We start from the raw sequence: 18,942 nt of genomic DNA on the forward strand, positions 1-18,942 counted from the left end.
TGTTTTTTTCTTAAGAGCAGCTGTCTGAAGGTGTTTAAAGCTGTTCCTAAAGATGAAGATGGGGGCCCAGACGGACTGGTGAAAACAGCTAGCCCCCAGCGCACGGCAGTGAGGCCTTCGGCACCTCAGCAGATCCCTGTGGGCATCATTAGATGTCTTCATACCTTTAAAAAAAACCTGCTCCCTGATGCCATTCAGTTGCTGTCAGGGAGCCAGCTGTGCCAGCAGCTCTCTAGGGGCTGGGCCCACGTGGGCTCCCCTGGAGTGGCGGGGCAGAGCCTGATGCCAGGACCCATCCCACCACCCCAGCCAGGCACAGGGCAGCCAGGGGCACTGGGCAGCCTTAGCCCCTGGCATTGGGCACCTCCCTGAGCATGGGGACGGGCTGAGGCCAGGCCAGGACATGGGCCCATGGGTGGACCCAGCTCGGTGGGACCCCGTGGCCAAGCAGGGCAGGGCTGTGGGGAGCTGGAGACTGGCCCTGCTGTGGCATCGCTGGGGCAGAGGCTGACAGACCCAAGGGGTCCTAGGCTGGGTGGGGGGGCCCTGAGGACCTGGGCAGGGATAGTCAGGGCTGTCAGTGCCTCAGGGCCCGGACACTTGCAAGCACTGGTCAATCCAAAGGCAGGTAGGCTTCATATTGCTGCTGCTGCGTTGGCAGCCATACCCTCTGCTGTCCACCTGCTGCTGAGGAGCCTGCTGCTCGTCTTAGCCGCTCTGGGTGAAGACTCACCTGCATGACTTCTGTGTACGTCTTGCCTCCACATGGGCTTGGGTTTCACCCTTGATGCATATTTGCAAAACATGTGCCACTAAATTCAACTCCCGTATGCAACCTAAGCATCATTTGGGCCTGAGAGTGACCATCTCAGCTGTCAGGATATTGACTTAAAAGTCCCTGAAGGGAAATGCGGCTTTCCTATTTGGATGAAAGTTATTCCCTGTGCTTCTCACAAGTAACAAACCCCTGACTGTATACACCATATCGAGTGTCAAACTGAACCGCGACACTCGTAATGAAAACACTCTGCCTGGGGGCATGTGATTCCCTGGAGCAGCCAGCCACTGCAAGATCGTTTGCAGCTGTTTATGATGCCTCTGCTACGGGTGGCATAACACCCCTGTGGACAGACTGCATGGTGAGCTCGGAATCTCAATATGACTTAAATGCTATCTTCAGACAAAATAAACTCCTCAGAAACATTAACAAAGATGTTTATTGCAAATAAAAATTCACATTCACTTCATTAAATCTTATGAAGTATAAGGAGGTCATTTTGCAAATTGTGAAGCATCCGTGTGCGCTTGGGCTGCCGTTTTCATCAGAACAGCTGCGTGGGACACGCGTATATTTATCTGAATGTGCCAAGCCAAATATCCCTCTATCTACAAAGGTTTTGATTTGGCTGGTGACATCGTTCTGACACTTCCACAGTTTCATTTTCTCTGGATCTGGCAGTAGAGGCTCATAGAAAACCCCAAACCGAGTATCTGGAAAACAAAGACATTTCTGGTATTACTTGGCAGTCCTGGAAATCCCAGGATACAACTGATACACAGTGGGAACATTTTGTTTGCAAATGTCTTGGATTTACATGTAGGCTAAATCTGCTATGCAGAAGATCTTTTCCAATGCAATTCTTAAAGAACATGACTCTAGAATATAGCCATTTTAATGAAATCAGTATGTACCACAGGTAAGACTGCAGACATGATGGAAAACTTTCATTTGTTTAAAAGATGGATTGCCTCTGTGGATGGGGAACCCTGTAACTCTGGGGATTTAAAATGCAGTTGTTGGCTGCAATGGAGCAGCAAATACTGAGAAGCTCAAGAAATGTGGACAAAAATTCAGTCTTTTATTTTCTAAGAAAGTTGGAGGAACTTTCTGATTCCGCTGCGTATTCTAAGGGTTATTTCCCTTTGAAATCTCTCTTCTTTTCCACTGTCACTCTTTTATGTAAATATATGTGTAAAGGCATACATGTGTATATGTATGTAGTCATACATCTATACACATACTCTACCGTTTTGAGAGGCAAACAATCATGCAACAAATATTTTATATTCATCAGTAATAGATTTGGGATAGAAACACTGAGTCCACTAAAGAAGCTGTTGCTTGAAATATAAAATTCAGTAGGGTCACCTTCTGTAGTGGGAATTACTGGGTGAAATTCCACAACCTGTGACAGAAGATCAGAAAGCTTCCTTCTGGGTTTAAAATTAACCAGTCTGTGAAGGTGTTTCACAAAAGTGGAAGACGAGGAGATGAACTCACATCTGGAATAAGCCAACAGGGCTTCCCTGACATACCATGCCTGTGTTTTCACTTGTGCCCAAGTGAAACTGGGCTCTTCTTAGTATCATTTCCACTAATAGGGTAAGCTCACCATTAACAGCCCACAAGTGGCATAATGGAGCAGGCAGAGAGGGGAATGCTAGGGAAGAGCACTTTTCCTTGTCAGCTTCTTTTTATCTGGGGTTTTCCAGAGCAGAGAGATAGTTAAGCATGTGACCTTTGATTTGCAATTATTTGAGAAGTCATAATATGTTAATGTCTTTGGAAAGGCTAAATGTTTAGCAAGTGTGACTTGCCAGCTGACAATTTGTACCAGCTGAGGCTCATACTGTTTATTCATGTTGTTTTCTAATCCTTTTATGATTGGGAGAGGCAGCCACCACAGAAAATGCCAACTGGAGAACAGAGAAGAATGATGGCCAATGAACTAAGTGCTACAACTCATGTAACTGCAGTAACTAGAGCAAAGTGACTTATAACTTACGTTTGGGATACAGATGCAATTTTACATTTCTATTATATTTTTAAAGGCCTTTTAATATTGGCCTATTTCACCTATTTTCCCCCAAAGTCTACATGTAGGTGAGAGACCTCACCCCCCACATATAGCGCCTTAAATAACATGAAGCCTGTACTGAGTAAGAACTTAGTGGCCTGTCCTCTCCCAGTGCTGCAGCTGCGTAACTCTTCCCCGCTTACTATTATTTTCCTGGAAATGTATTTTTGAGCTGGGGCTCTTGCCCACTCTTCTACCACGAGGTGCAATCCTCTGCCAAAGATGTTAAGAAGTTTTCACTCAGAATAACAGACTGAACTCTGCACAGCAATCTTCGTCATTTCTGCTTTTCCCTCAAACATCCATGGGCGGAGGGCGAGGGAGGAGGGAAACCACAGAGGAATAGGGAAAAGAAAAAAAATGACTGAAGAAAGCAACATGATGAAATCCCCTGTTTCTTTGTCATTTTCTCCTAATCAAAGCCTATCATTCATCAAGTAGCTGACTGGGTAACCTCACTGTTTTTCCTCCTCTCTTTGGAGAAAAATTTGCATGTTATTCTTCAGTGTATGATGAAGCAATTAAAATAAAGAGCTCACATACTCTGCTTTTTTTACACACAGGAATATATGGAGCAGCACAGGTGCGCACTCAGGCACATTCACACACCATCTTGATGGCTAAATTTTGCTCTTGGAATAATAATTTTGTATCATAATTTCTCCGTGATAAGAATATGCAGTTTAGGGGACAAAGTTTTCTTATGAGATGACTTTTTCTTCAAGCAAAGGAAGCAAAGAGGAGGTGCCTCCTGTCTTCCTGGGGCTGGGTATCCACACACCCCTCTGTCCACGGGGCTCACTGTCAAGGCACAGCCTGGCTCGAGGACTGTCAAATCTTTGCAGAAAAAGTGCCATGTGGTACCCTTATACAGGCAGCAGGGTGGTCTGACCCCACCTGAAGTTCTCAGCTTGGCAGCCGTATACTGTTTATATGAAATAACAGTAAGATTATAGCTAAGGTGAGAGGTGGTTTTCCCTTGTCAATTAATTGAGCAAACCAGGTGTTTTAATCCCAATCCCAGTATATTTCTAAGTAGGACATATTGCTTGTCAGCTACTAAATATTTTAACGGTGTATACTGGTACCTCAATAACGGCCAGTCCAAAGGCAATCCCCATAATTATGAGCAGATGGTCTTTAAGGTATTTGATAATCACATCTCCACAAGGCTGAAAAATAAGACAAAATGACTAATTCTAGGTGAGCAATATTATCTTAAGGTTAATAGGAATGCATCCTCTAAAATAACTCCTCTCATGCCCTCTCTCTTTCTCTCTGTGTTAAAGAAAGGCTCTTTGAATTTACTCTGGCTTGTTGCTAACAAACACAAAGAACACAGCTATACACAGATCAATTTAGTAGATGACCATAAAAGAGTACAATTTCAAAGGACGACATACAACTGTAATGCCTAATGTTTGCATGATTTTCAATCGACAAGGAAAGAAGCATTTATTCTTACTTTCACTTGATAACTATTCACTGCTAGGAAAGAGCCGATGCAGCAATGACCAGATCTGAAAAAGAACTTCAGTTTCCCACTAATCTGATCTTTGGATTTGGAACTTCAAAGCCCATTATTAGAATCTGGCTCAACTATCACTATTTGGATATAAAACCTAGCTTAAATATTAATTTTGACAAATGTTTGGTGGTCTTGGGCTGGGACTGGGAGGAAGAGAGCAATCATATCTGAAGTTCTATGCAGAACTACTCTCCTTTTTAATAAATGCATACATCTGTTCTTATAATGACCGCATCTTCTCCAGGCATTGACAATACTCCTTTTGCAAACTGTAGAGAAAGCCAAGTACGGCTTAAATCCATCAAAACTATGGTACTGTTCCAACACTACAACTGCCTTCCCCCCAGATATAGTTATATTCTTTCACCATATTTCCTCCCTCACAATAAATACATGGGTCTTCTCCTTCTAGTCCTTCTGAAAAACCGCTCATTTAAGCTGACTCAGAACTGCACTGAATTTCAAACCTTTTTTCCTGGATCACAAGAGTTGAATGTCTTTACTAGCATCTAACACCACCATGAAATCTGTGTGTTCATGTGAGCGATATCTTGCACCTGCAGTAATTTCACTGATGGCTTCTCATGTGTCCTTTGAGGGTTTGCCTGAGGCCAAAAAGATGTTAAAATGTGGTCAAAACAGCCTCTTTGTATACATCTTATTTCCAGATTGGGTTCTGGCATCCCTTACTTAACCAGACTGTTGCCTTGCTTTAAAAAAAGTATTTGCTTCTGTGGGACTACGCAGAGAGGAAATTAGTGTTCTAGCAGGACCTGGCTAAGGAGCTGCTCATTTAGAAAAGCATACAACCAGAATGGACATTTGCTAAAATCTGCTTTGTGCTAAGGGCAGATTGTCAAACTTAGTACCACCAGCATCCTGAAAATGTAGCTATTTTGTGCTAGTTTCTCACTTTTTTCCCCCCATATTTTTCTTTGTATGCATGGAGTTCAAATTTCCATATAAGGAGACAGATAAATCTTGAAATTAATTAACTGAGATCTCTGCTGCCCACCTGCCAATTTTTGAGTATGCTTTCTTGTTACCTGTCACCGGACATTTTTGCCTTATTATTATATTAACTGCCACAAACTTTTGAAAAGGCCGTAGTTGTAGGAAATTACACTTTGTGTATGCTGCCATGAAGCCTACAACATGTAAGGTTTCTTTCTAGCAGATCCTGCAAAATGACTCTGGGTTTTTTTTTATTAAAGGACTATAAAACCCCAAAGGTCTTGCAGTTAATATGTTTTGTTTGTTTTTCAGTATCCCTTAGCCCTTTGAAAGCCTCCGAGTCAACATGTCTACCACCAGAATGAGCCTGGGTGTGAACTTCTGAGGGAGGAATGAGAGCCACAGGGAAGCTGATGTGCTCCTCTGACCCAGAGGCATACCCTGACCCCAACCATAATAGTTTTCACCCACAGTAACCATGCAGACTGCTGAGGTCCTAAGGGTACTGCATGGCACAGCTAAAATAGAGGCATCCCAGGAAGAGGAAGCGGCAGCGTATTTAATTTATGCACAGTAATTTCATAACAGATGGCACAGGGGCAAACCTGGCTAACGAAGAGAAGAAGAAAACCTTGCCTTTTTGGAAAGATACAGAACTGCTGACTATGCCAGTCACCAAAGACAACCTTGGGTTAAAACCTCTTTATGGAAAGAAGAATGGAACATTATATTTTTCTTACCGTTTTATAAATATATCTGCCTTGAAAGACAGTGCAGATGTCTGTTGATGAGTCCTGTGATTCACACTCACAGATTTTATTACTAGCAAAATTTTTTCCCCAGTCTTCAGGTCCATGCAGCAAACCGCAGCACTTGTTCTGCAAGAAAGGAGGAAATGGGGAGATGAGGAAAAAAGTGGTGATTTGCAGTTCAAGGGGAGTAGACAAGGGAGCTGAGAGGAACAACGAGAGAGAAATTTCCTTTCATTTTTTCCCATGTGGAAGTTGTCCCAGATTGGTATGTCTCAAACACCCTTTACATTTCCTTACCTGTTATAGGAATGTAAGTGCACAAGTTAAAAAAAAAAGGAAAAAAGACCACATTTTCAGTATTCAGTGCTCAAAAAAAATTAACATACTATAAAGCTAGTAATTGTCAGTGCCAAAATGGAACTGGAACATAGAACAATGCTGGATATAGTATTTTTTTGAGAATCAAGTCTTATTTCTGTAAGTTATACTTGCAGAAGGTAAGTAACAGCTCCAGTAACATCCACATTTCACATCTTAAAAAGCCAGGCTGAAAATGTAAAATTCAGGCACATAAAACTCTGAAATCTAGAAAAATAAACACCTTAAATGATGTTTAGCCCTTTAAATTAGAAACGGACTGAGCAAACCAGGGCTTCTTTTGGGGTTTGTGAAACCTAAACCAGGTGCAGTTCCATTTCATATTCCACTTTATTCAAGCCACTAGAGCTCAGGGGTGCAGACTTGGGTTTGAGGTCCTCCCTTTTTTAAAAAGCAGCTGGAAATATTCACATAATTCTATATAAAAGCAAAGGCTGTGAGACATAACAAAGCAATCCTGGTCTATTTAAAAATTAATACAGTAATTATGGGATTTTTCATTTTGCTCATCCTTCAATCATCTCTCCAGGGAGCTGCTTATTATATCAGAAGAAATAAGCTGGCTCAGAAGCAGAGGACAGGGCTGGAGGTGGAATGGGGAAGGAGAAGTGGAAGTAGTATAAGCCACCCAAATACCATTTCTTGCTTCCTTTTCTTTTGCACCAGCAGCCTTTAAAAATATAGGAATTCTTTAAGCCTACTCAGCAAAGTCATCACCCATTAGGGACTAAAAAAAAAAAAAACCCAATAGCAGGCACTCTGTGAATGTATAGACACAGGTACTAGTGGAGGGGCAGGGGTCTACACCATCATTGATATTAGTGAGATTCAAGGGTATTCCCTGTGTGATACTTTGGAGCAAGCTGGCACTAAGTGTCCTCATTCTGGGGTCCTGCTGGTGGGGGAAGCCAGGGTAGGTATAATCACAAACCTTCCTTTTATCATATTTCTTCCTCCTTCTTACACAGTAAAGTATGGCATTTAATGACTTCATAGCAATAGGATATTCCAAATCATAGAATCATAGAATGGTTAGGGTTGGAAGGGACCTCAAAGATCATCTAGTTCCAACCCCCCTGCCATGGGCAGGGACACCCTCCACTAGACCACGTTGCCCAAAGCCCCATCCAGCCTGGCCTTGAACATTTCCAGGGATGGGGCCTCCACAACCTCTCTGGGCAACCTGTTCCAGTGCCTCACCACCCTCACAGTCAAGAATTTCTTCCTAACATCTAATCTAAATTAACCCTCCTTCAGCTTGAACCCATTAGCCCTTGTCCTGTCACTACACTCCCTGATAAACAGTCCCTCTCCATCTTTCCTGTAGGCCCCTTCAGGTACTGGTAAGCTGCAATTAGATCTCCCTGGAGCCACCTTTTCTCCAGGCTGAACAGCCCCAACTCTCTCAGCCTGTCCTCACAGGAGAGGTGCTCCAGCCCTCTGATCAGCTTTGTGGCCCTCCTCTGGACTCTCTCCAACAGCGCAAAGTCTCTCCTGTACTGGGGCCCCCAGAGCTGGATGCAGTACTCCAGGTGGGGTCTCACAAGAGCAGAGTAGAGGGGCAGGATCACCTCCCTCGACCTGCTGGTCACGCCTCTTTTGATGCAGCCCAGGACACGGTTGGCTTTCTGGGCTGCAAGCGCACACTGCCGGCTCATGTTGAGCTTCTCATCAATTGATACCCCCAAGTCCTTCTCCTCAGGGCTGCTTTCAATCCATTCCTCGCCCAGCCGACAGTCATGCTTGGGATTGTCTGGACCCACATGCAGGACCTTGCACTTGGCCTTGTTGAACTTCATGCGGTTCGCATGGGCCCACCTCTCCAGCCTATCAAGGTCCCTCTGGATGGCATCCCTTCCCTCCAGCATGTCGACCACACCACACAGCTTGGTGTCATTGGCAAACTTGCTGAGGGTGCACTTGATCCCACTGCCCATGTTGCCGACAAAGATGTTGAACAGTGCCGGTCCCAGCACCAGCCCCTGAGGAACACCACTTACACTTCCAAAGTTTTCCTTATCCCTGGGGTAATCTTGCCTTAAGAGTACTGGATAGTTCTTAGCTGGGATACAGTGAGGGAGCAATGTCCCTTCAGAAGGGAAAGCTGTAACAAAGGAGTAGGCAGCCTTCTCATGAAAGAGCTTAGCTAACTGTCAGTCTCACTTGCACCTTGTGCATCCTTGCTTCATTGCTCTTATAAACACGATTGCACAAAGAAATCATCACAGAAAGCCCATGTCACATCAAGAGAGCAGAAGCCCCTTGTGTAGTGTTTTAACCTGCATTTAAGTCTGACCCTTCCCCATCCTCAGGGAATGAAATTCAAATCTATGGCAGAGTAGCCATAAAATGAAGCACAGACAGTGTGATGGAACAAAGAGCAACAATCCCTGCCCTTCATTACGTTTTAATTACCGTTCTCTCAAACTTCTGGAAGTTCTCTTGAAATGCTTTAGATTCTTCTGTAGAGCTTTGCAATGAACCCACACTTGCCAGGAGAGTCTTGTTCAGAGATGTTTCAATCTGCAAGTCCAAATATTTTATTAATTTTTGAGGTAGAAACAAAACTCTGTGAAAACATCAATAAAAATGCAGAATAATACTGTACCTGAGATCTGTACACTGCTCCTAAAATACCTCCTGTGACCTGAAGGATCAGGATCAGAAGCAGTCCAATAAAAAACTAGGAAGAAAACAAAAGGAGGAGAAAGCTATAGTACTTTTGACCAAGATGATATAATTTCTTCTATGTGAATGTTAAGCTTTCATGTGCTTAAATAACTATGTAGGTAGAATGAACTGAAGTTCCAGTCAGAGCTGTTCCAGTTATTCCTTCTCTGGCAATGTGAAAAAGGGGTGCTTGAGACAGAGTGTGTTCAGCTGGTGATCAAAACAAAGTGCATGCCAGAGTGGTGGCATGATAGGCAGTGTGTAGGTGTTGGGCAGGAGGACAGGGAGGACATTCTAGGAGGACCAGCAAAGGGAACAACTGGGAATTTATGATATCAAATGGGATAGGTAGTAGGGGAGGACTGGTGGCAGGAACTTAGGTGATGGTTGGATGGAAAAAAAAAGAGTGACATGCTCGGGGGTCTCTGGATCCTGTCTTCTTGTTGATGAGATCACCCATCATTTTTTCTACACTAGAATTCAGAAGGGGCTCAAGCACAAGGTAAGCAATGAAAACACATTATCATAATCAAGCATTTGGTTAAACAAAAAAGCCCTCATCCTCATTTGAAACTACTTGCAAAAGCCTTATCCATCAAATGTAGCTGTGTGTAATGGTAGCCAAATGTTTTTCTTTCCTACCAACAGCAGCATGCACCGGCTCTCCTTTATGGCACCACAGCACCCCAGAAACCCAAGGACCATAATAACGGAGCCCACGGCTATCAGCAGATCAACCCCTGCAAACAGGCTGCTGTCTATCTCCAACTCCTGAAAAGAGAGGGAAAAAAAATCTTTCAGCTACAAGAAACTCCTCCTAAAAACATCTGTATCCACCCCAAACAAGATAATTACTTCATAACTGATAAATATACTGATTAGCAACCATGGAGAAATTCTGATCCATAAATAAATAAACCTCTAATGCCCCCTTCTTGAACGTTTTCTTGGGGAGCTAGGTGGAACCTGGCTTTTCGCAGTCTGTCTCTGAAGAAGATGAAACTCAACTTCACAGAGTAAATAAAGATCTCTTGTCTTTAAAGTGGCTTTCAGTGAGTTTTCAGTTGATGAATCTTTGCTTTTTACTGGAAGTAGCAAAACTGATTATCTCAAAATCTTTCCTACATTAACCAAATGTTAAAGAAACAAAACCTCTGTTCATCATTAGAAGGCCTGGAACATATTCTGTGGCTGTTCCTGAGAGAACACTTCTCCAAGTGATGCTGGATATACTAGAGAAATAGTTAGATGCATTTTCCAAAGCAGCTTTCTTTTTCTTTTTTTTAGACATGATCTCTAATATTACCCTCGGAGATGAGGACTGTATTTTGATGTGTGGGACATTCAACTAAACAATTCTTATACCTCAATATTATTAAATATCAAATTATTCAGTTCCCACAGGACTGACTAAGGCCAAAGGCCAGAATAGAGGAAAATGTTCAAAGAATATTTTCCAGTGTGGCTGGTGCCAAGATTAGCAAAAATGTCTGGAAGTTGTCACATTTATCTTCTGATGGAAATTGCAAAGGTATATAGACAAGTATAATTTGAAGAATGTGTTGTTCTTTCCCCTTCCAAGTTGGACTGAACCTCCTGTTATTTATTCTTAGAAAGCTCTATTCATCTACAGCCAAATCCTTATGGTCTGTTCAATTATTACTCAGGCAAAACATACATTGGTTTTGAATGGGAACTTTGCCTGCCTAGAGGCAAAAATGTGAGAAAATGCTTTCAATTTTGGTCCATACTCTTAATTCACAGTTTTCAGGGAGCACTAAGTGTCACTTCAGGAAACCAGTTTGGGACACACTTAGGTATGCTCTTCTGAATAGGAAACATCTCAAAAAATAAGAAAAGATAATAGTGGTTATGTTTTCCAAGTTCCATTCTACCATCTGAGCGATCATACTAGAGATGGTCAACTAGCAAGTATGGCAATTTTAGCTTCTTGTAAAATGTTGATTGAGGAGTGAAAGTTGTTGTTCTTCCTCTTCCACAGCAGAGAATGGCAGAGTTTTCCACCATGACCTAATTTACCCCATGGCACTTGGTCATCATGAACCAAGTTTTGCTGTATCCACCCTCTGCCAGACATGAGACATCTGGGACTGGCTAAGAAAGAGTAACAGTGTCATCAGTCAAATGGCGGGAAATATATAAAGCTATCTTCTTATCTCCACCTTAAAAATTGTTCTTAACTGATGGACTGTGGTAGAGCAGCAGAGGAGTGATCTGAAGATTTGCAACTTAATCGATATTAAAGGCTCAGTCTGAAAGCTGAAAAAAAATTCTTCCATGTCACACCTGGCCATTTTTTCACTTCTATGGCCAGAAAGCCTTTTTGGAAGTAGAAGTATGCCAATTAAATTTTCAGATTCATTTTGGGCCATATTTTTATGTCCCAAATTCACTAGAAGAAATATGCTGATTAAACCTTAGAGTCAGATTGCCCTTCCTGTTAGTATAACAAAGCACTAACATACAAAGATTGCACAGTGCCTTTCAGAGAAGCACCTATGAGCTGTGAAATCAGCTTTGCCCAAGGGTGGAGGAAAACATGCTGTGAGTCAGAGGCCAGTGCCATGGGAGCGCACTTGGCAAAAGTTTGGCGGTGCCCACAGGACCAAAGGGCCTTTGCACCGACAGTACCAGCCTTTGCTGCATGTCTGCAAGATCAAGGGCTCCTCAAAATTGTATTTTCTCTAGCTTTGCACAAAAGGAAAGTCATAAAGTCTGAAGTAATTTAATAACACAGATAAAATCCAGGAGGGGAACTCAGGAACTTTTTTTTTCCCCTCCAGGAGGGCTGTTAGGACATTTTAATCCTAAGTAAAGATTTTTGGGTCTCTCAAATTCTTTCTGTACAAATATGAGGGGAAAAGGATAAGGTGTTTTTAAGGAGTCACTGAAAAGAGAAGGGAAAAATCCTTGCTCCCTTTCAAAGTTGCAGTTACTGGGGAAATAAGAATTGTGTTATTGAAGACAGCGAGAAAGGTAAAAGTATTCCCCACAAACATGTGGAAGTAACCCTAGGAATATGTATGACTAGACTATTATAATAGGGAAAGACATTGAAAAGTCTAGGAGCTGCTTGGCTCCTCATTATTCTCTTCAACACTGAAATCAATAACAAAAGCATCATTAGTTTTCATTAGAGGGGAGAGAGACAAATATTTTCCAACAGAAATCAGTGTGCATCTGCAAGAACCTACATTAACAACACCAGCGGACACTTCCTGTAGTCACACGTCTGTGCTTACATCAATCACTTTATCTGACTACCTGCACAATCTTGTTTAAATGTCATAAAAAGTGTTAATCTTTACCTACACAAACCACCTCAACAAAAATATAAGAAATTTGTGGAAATTAAGATGGGGAATTAAAGTGTATGCAGAAGCTTCCACATTTTACATGGTTCTGGTATGACTGCACACATTTACCTGCTGAGCACCTTTGCTAACACGTATCCATATAGAAACTCCCAAAATAATGGAACCACACACCTGCAGGAAAAAAATAAAGAATATTTAGGAAGATCAGTAATTTTAGATTAACATTCAACATCCAAATTGCACCAGATGCTGGCCAAAATTCTGAAATAATTTGTTTGGCAAAGTGAAAGAAACATGAATTGCTGGAGCATAGAATATTGATTCATATCCAGGAAACTTCATAAGGGTAATTAAATGTTCAGTTATGCACCAAATCCCTGATGTTTCTACCTCAGAGGACTCTGCATTTCCTTGATGATTTATACATGTGGTTGGGAAGCACACAGAAATTCTGTCAGATGAGAAAGGAATATAAATGGCTATAGTATGTACGTAACATGGCTGTAAAGAACATTGTTTCTGGTATAATGGAAACACATGAGATTTGATAGGAAGGGACGTTTGTATAAATGTTGTTTCTAGAATTATTCAGGACATGTATCTAGAGACATATTCTCTATGATAAAACCATCAGGAAAAGTTCTAAATGAACATTGTTTCTATTGTAACAATATCTGACCATCTCCAATCCTTAGAATATTCCTCCTATAAAATGCCTATCGTAGTTATTTCCATTACATTTCTACAGAAAACCACCATACTCAATCATGGACACGTGAAAGTTAGACCAGAATGACTTCCTTTAAGATGCTGAAGTCAGGGCAGATGAATCCCAGGTCCAGACAAATTCCCTAATCACTAGTTCTGCTCCTGTTCCATTGATCGTTGAGGTACTGTTCCGCTATGCACCAGTCACTCCAGTCCTAACCTTTCTAATCATAAAGTGTTGGAGACAGGTAATTAAGAGGCTAATCAGGTGTAAGGATTGTGCCTACTGAGACAACTGGTAGGAAAGAGAGATCACTGAGGACCAGAGACTAGTCAGAATTAGAATTATCTTCCTGTATGTCATTAATACTCAAGTTGTAAATGGCCTTGAAATTTTGTTATGAGCTTCCCGTGAAGACTGGGACTATTCCTAACCTTTTAAAATTAAAAGAGCTATTTTTATATGTTTTAGATAATTTTTCTTAAAAAATACTTTCCCCGCAAAAGGTTTCATATAATATTCAGCATCAAAGACCATAATGACTTTAGCAGATTATTTAATATGGAGCAGAGCCAGCACTGAGACATGAGTACCACACATTTTCCTGCTATAAGTAAAGCTCCTATAAGTACATTTTAAACATGAAAAGGAAAGTTATACAATCGATGACAGCTACATCATGTTATCAAATTTAACTAGAACTCCCCACTGAAACCTGAATCCCACCGAATCTGCCTAGAAAGTGATGGTATCACATGAGTCTATATTTGGGTCATCTTGTTCAGGAGCACTGTGTGAGCCATGTGGCTATGCACCAGACAACATGGGCTTGCTAATGTGAAAATTTCCACTGAAGCAGCTATTGCTACAAATCCAAACAGAATTTGACCCACTGCCTTATTTGTTATATAGGACCTCCCATAAAAATACAGCACAGGAGTAGAAGTAAATATAGCTCAATGTACAGGAACTTAGCAATCACATGGGAATGCTACAATATTTATTTCCTTCATTCAAAAAAGAAACAATTTCATAAAATGTATATATTTTAATTACAAAAATTGACTTCGTTTAGGCTGATAAAAAATGCTCCATTCCAGTAAAATCTTAATGTTTTGTTCCTGTTTATTTTCATAGTATACGAAGTGTACAAGAACACACAAGGAAAAGTTTTGAAATAACAACTCAAAATGATCTGTTCCCAAAGAGTCCAAGTAGAACATTTCAAGTTTGCTGGAATAATCCATCCTAATTATTAAGTTTTTTTAAAATAAAGTTTCAACTAAAGAAACTTTCATTTCAGGAAATTTCATTTTTTTTTAATGAACGAGTATTTTCCAATGGAATGAAAAGAACTTCTCTGAAAAGGTCCTCACCCATTTTCTCAAAACTAGATGGCTATTGTAGTTTTGCCTCAACCCTTGACCAGGAATCTTGGTTGTGGTCTCGTAAACTGAGCAGGAACACGACTGTTGTTCCTCAAATTCAATCGGTCCTTCTCTTCTCAAGCCCTTCAGCCTTGGTGTGATGAAGAAATACAGCTCAGCTAAATTAATATCACCTCAGATGAGCCTGCTGTGACTCTGAACCAGCAGTATATAAAGACTCTGCACTTCTCAGACACAGGAATACCAAACCTATGTGAAATTCCATCCACTGGCACACACTTTTTAAGCAACCAGTTTAAGGGTATCAGGAGGAGCTTTCTACAAGGTTGATCCTGTTCGTTTGACTGGAATACTTCCTTGAAATACCTGAAATTAACAGTGCTAGGAAGGTCCTACAGAGAATGTGGTCTATGGCTCAGCATACTGGCTAAGTTTGTGTTGCTGCTTTCAGGGATCTAGATATTCAGATGTAAGGTATGAGGAAGGGGCCACTTTGGTTGTAGATGGGACTGCAAGTCTGATATTAACAACTGATCAAAGATTGCTCTGTCACTAATCGAGTTGCCTCAAACTAGAATCAGACATCAATATTTAGTGCAAGAAGATGGTAATTCTACAATTTTGCATGATGTGGAGTAGCAGAGGCTGACAGAATGAGGGCAGCAGGTTAGACTGGATATCCTGCAAACTCTGAATAAGGGAAAGAGGAAAAATCTGATCTACGTGTCAGGTTTAATGCACAAAACTGACTTAAGGATAAACGTAAGGACTATTAAAAGCTCCATATAGGCACCCAGCTCCAAAGCACAGGTCTTCAAAAGCCCACACTCAGCTTTCACCAAACTGGGAGGATGCAAAACTCTATGGACACGCTGGAGCCCAGCATGGGGCTCATGGGGCTGCAGGTTCCCAGGAGGCAAACATTATGTAGTGAAGCCAGAGCCACTTTGCAGAGCTAGCTTAGACTATTCCAGGGCTTACGCTCTTAGTACTATGCTGTAAGAGCTGCTTAGAAAAAAGGCATCAGAAGGCTGGAAAGCCCATTTCTGGATGCCCTAAGAGAGGTCACTCCCAGAGAGCTTGCAAAGGGCTTAAAATGAAAGAATGCCAGGTAAATACACAGTCATTGTTCTTATCTAGTTAAGGTTACAGTCACCTTCATTTCCCACTATCAGTTTAACTTTCTAGTTGCCAACTGCCTTGTGCACCAGGGAGAGCAGCTATGGGACCAGTGGCTGTAAAGACATCTCTGTTCCCTGCGCTTTACTCCAGCAATTTCATGATTTCCAGGAATTAGAGACAGGAATGTGAATCAAAGAATTCAGCTTCATTTTACTCCCCCATATTCCTGTTTGCACCATGTCTGTTCTTCTCTATCTTGGTAGTGCTAAACCCCTTCCTTTAAAATAAGTAATTATAGCTGCATTCCTCTCCTCCTCTGTCCCATCCAGGTAGTCACCTGCACAGCAAATGTTCTCAGCATATTCTTCCCCAGAATGCAGTATGGATTTTCCTAACTTTGGCATGAAGATAGGTTTGGGAAGTTTGTTTGCCTGTGTTTTAGCTTGTAGTAAATACAGATGAATGTGAACAGGAGAAACATCCTGAGGGGCAGGAATTCCAAGTCAGAAACTTATGGACTCTTTTAAGTAACATTGCAGAAAAACTTCAACACAGATGTCAAATTTCTTCAATCTGCCTTGATGGAGGTGGAGGAAGAAGAGGGGGGAGGCAGTCCAAACTATCACCGGCCTGTTAGGAATTTCTTTGTGAGGTCCACAAGCGATCACAGAATTTTGCTAATTCTTCTCATTTTGGCTAGCCACAAATTTTCCAAGGCTACTGTTTGTGGCCCCTTTTGAATGGTATCACCTTTTCACTTGAAAAAAATCCCTCAAGGCAAAGCCCATAATGTGGCTAGTAGTTCCGCTTCTGGTTTCAGTGAACCTCTGGTGAACCTGACAAATCTCTGTCGGGAAAGTCGACAGTGAGGTTGAACTGTGAGAGAAATTTTCTTTAACTCAAACCTTTCCAGAGCTTCCAGGACCTGAAATTCTTGCAAACCAGCTGAGATGTGACAAATACAACACCCAGAAGCCTGCCTGCTGCCCTGTGCTGTATCTGCCTCAATACAGCTATCGGCAGTACTGCCAGCCCATACCATTTTACAAATGTTTACTGTCCACCATCAGAAACTAATTATGACGCTGAATGTAAAGCAAAGAACCACAAAGAAGGATATGAAAACCATTTATCAATTAGGAGGCTAAAAATACAAGTGAATTTTCCGTATCTTCTGTTGCAACTACGTTTTCAGGATTATGCCGTTTGGATGCAGGCAGCAGACAATAAAAGCAAGAGAATGATGCATTGTAAGTGGAAAGTCTGTTATCTTCTGACTGAATTGAATGATGTCCCTTGACATAAGGGGCATGATATGGGCAGGGAGACAGACTCATGGCTGGTCTACTTTTGAATGTGGTGGAAAAGCTCCTACTTTTGAAGGAAAAAGACAAAGGGAAGGGCAAAATTTAAACATATTCTCCCCTCTCTGATTTAGAGTCGTACTCTGGTTCCACTTATGCTCTATTTTCTTTACAATTCCTTCAACTACAGCATTCAAATAATGTTGAACACATTTCATGCATCACTAATAATTTAAACATCAACTTACCCAAAATAAGAAGTTGAAGATGAACATGGAGTACTTCATGCAGCTGCTTACACCCGCCATTTTCCACAAGCTGAGACAAAAATGAGAACTGCAGAAGAAGCTTTCCTAAGAGTTTGACCTTGATATAAAAATAGTTCCTGCGTCTTCAGAAAACCTCTCAAACCACGTCAAATACACTGTGCTCTGCTACTGAAAGCAAAAATTGTGACCAAGGCATCGATAGTTATTTAAATAGTTTCTATACCACAGGTAAATATTAACCAGAGCATTGGGAAACGCTACCAGTTGTTATCACTGAGTCTCCAGACTATTATTGCGTTTCTGTAATTTGTACTTTTCTCCAGTCATGTTAGTCTTGTCCTATGCCTTGAAAGTAAAAGCCATAGTTTCAAGAGAAAGGGAAGTGAGCATTTTATAGACATGCTTTTAAGAGGTAGAAATGATTTCATTCCTTAATGCTTTTAAGTTACAGGATTTACTCTTTCATTGCCCACTGATCATTGCCAACGTTCATTTGGTCATGTTCAGCCTCCCTCTCCAGACGTTCAACCGGTGTAAAGGGATGGGTCTGTGTTGTCGCGGTAGAGGAGGGGTAAGGAATATGTCGCCATTTTCACCTCTTGGCATCTACTTCAGATCCTTTTCCTCTTCCTAAATAAATCAGGACCCTGGGAACCTGAGCACTGCAGTACACAAAATGTCCTGCTGTGCAGGTTTCCAAAAGTGTTGTGAACCCCAGCACAGCAGTCACAGTTTTGGTGTCAGGTGCAGGATACCTCTCAGCAACAGGAGCTAAATTAGTCCCAGAAGGCAAGGCAATAAACCTATTTCATTATTTTTGTTTTATGTCTTGTTTGTTTTATTTTGTGCTCCTTAAACCAGGAATCCTGAGGGGAAAATAAAGGTATCATTGCTCTGTTTTTTCTATCAGCCAATTTTCTGGAGAAGCCCCGAATAGCAGTCCTTGGAGGGATGAGGGTCAGGCACAGGTTCCTCTGAGTGCGTCATAAAAAAAAAGAAGCTTTATTTTGCAGGTGAGCACAAAGGATTTAAATGTGAGAGATTAAGGACATGCTGGACTGAACTGATTTATGAAGCCCCCTTGGCCCAAGCCTATTTTTCAGTCTTCATTGTCAGTTCTCATCCTTCAATTCTGCTGTCTGTATTTGGGGAAAAAAAAAAAAAAAAGTGTTAGTATATAACACACCTGTAGATGGTGACAAAAATATGTAGCTTAGAGCCTAGCTTTTGCAGAATTCACAAAAAAAATCTACTCTACATTGAAAACAACTTCCTCTAGCTGCTCTCCAAACCAGCTTTGAAGGAAGGTGCATTGCTGTCATCTCTCCATTCACTTTCACAGATTATATTTAAACAGACACAACCATTCCCATTCTTATGAGTACCTCTATACCTGCCTTTGACTTTCTGGGCTCCTTTCTGGAGTAATACTCTTTTTTCCTAACTCTAGGAGATCAGCTGTCTGACCGGTTTATTTCGCAATATCCAGCCTGAATCTGAGAATGTTCCTAAAAATAATTGCACTCATGAAATACAGATTTTGTAAGGATTGGGAGAAACAACTGTGTGGTATGGTTTAGATCTAAAGCACTCAACAAATAAGTAAGTTGAGAAATGTGGGTGTCTTTATGGAGGGATGCCATAGCCACAGATGAATCATGAGAAAAGTTTA

General features: G+C 41.5%; 1 protein-coding gene across 1 annotated transcript; it reads right to left on the minus strand.

Annotated features, from left to right (window-relative positions):
- Nucleotides 1–1,268: 1,268 nt before the first annotated feature.
- Nucleotides 1,269–17,430, minus strand: TSPAN8 (tetraspanin 8). Its single transcript, XM_054801391.1, has 8 exons — nt 17,250–17,430; nt 12,587–12,649; nt 9,783–9,911; nt 9,079–9,153; nt 8,886–8,993; nt 6,081–6,218; nt 3,947–4,030; nt 1,269–1,491 (listed from the first exon to the last, which is right to left on the minus strand). The coding sequence occupies exons 1-8, from the start codon at nt 17,307–17,309 to the stop codon at nt 1,438–1,440; spliced, it is 711 nt and encodes a 236-aa protein (XP_054657366.1). The 5' UTR covers nt 17,310–17,430; the 3' UTR covers nt 1,269–1,437.
- Nucleotides 17,431–18,942: the final 1,512 nt, after the last annotated feature.

Source organism: Grus americana, chromosome 1 (assembly GCF_028858705.1).
Source record: "Grus americana isolate bGruAme1 chromosome 1, bGruAme1.mat, whole genome shotgun sequence".
NCBI classification, from domain to species: Eukaryota; Metazoa; Chordata; class Aves; order Gruiformes; family Gruidae; genus Grus; species Grus americana.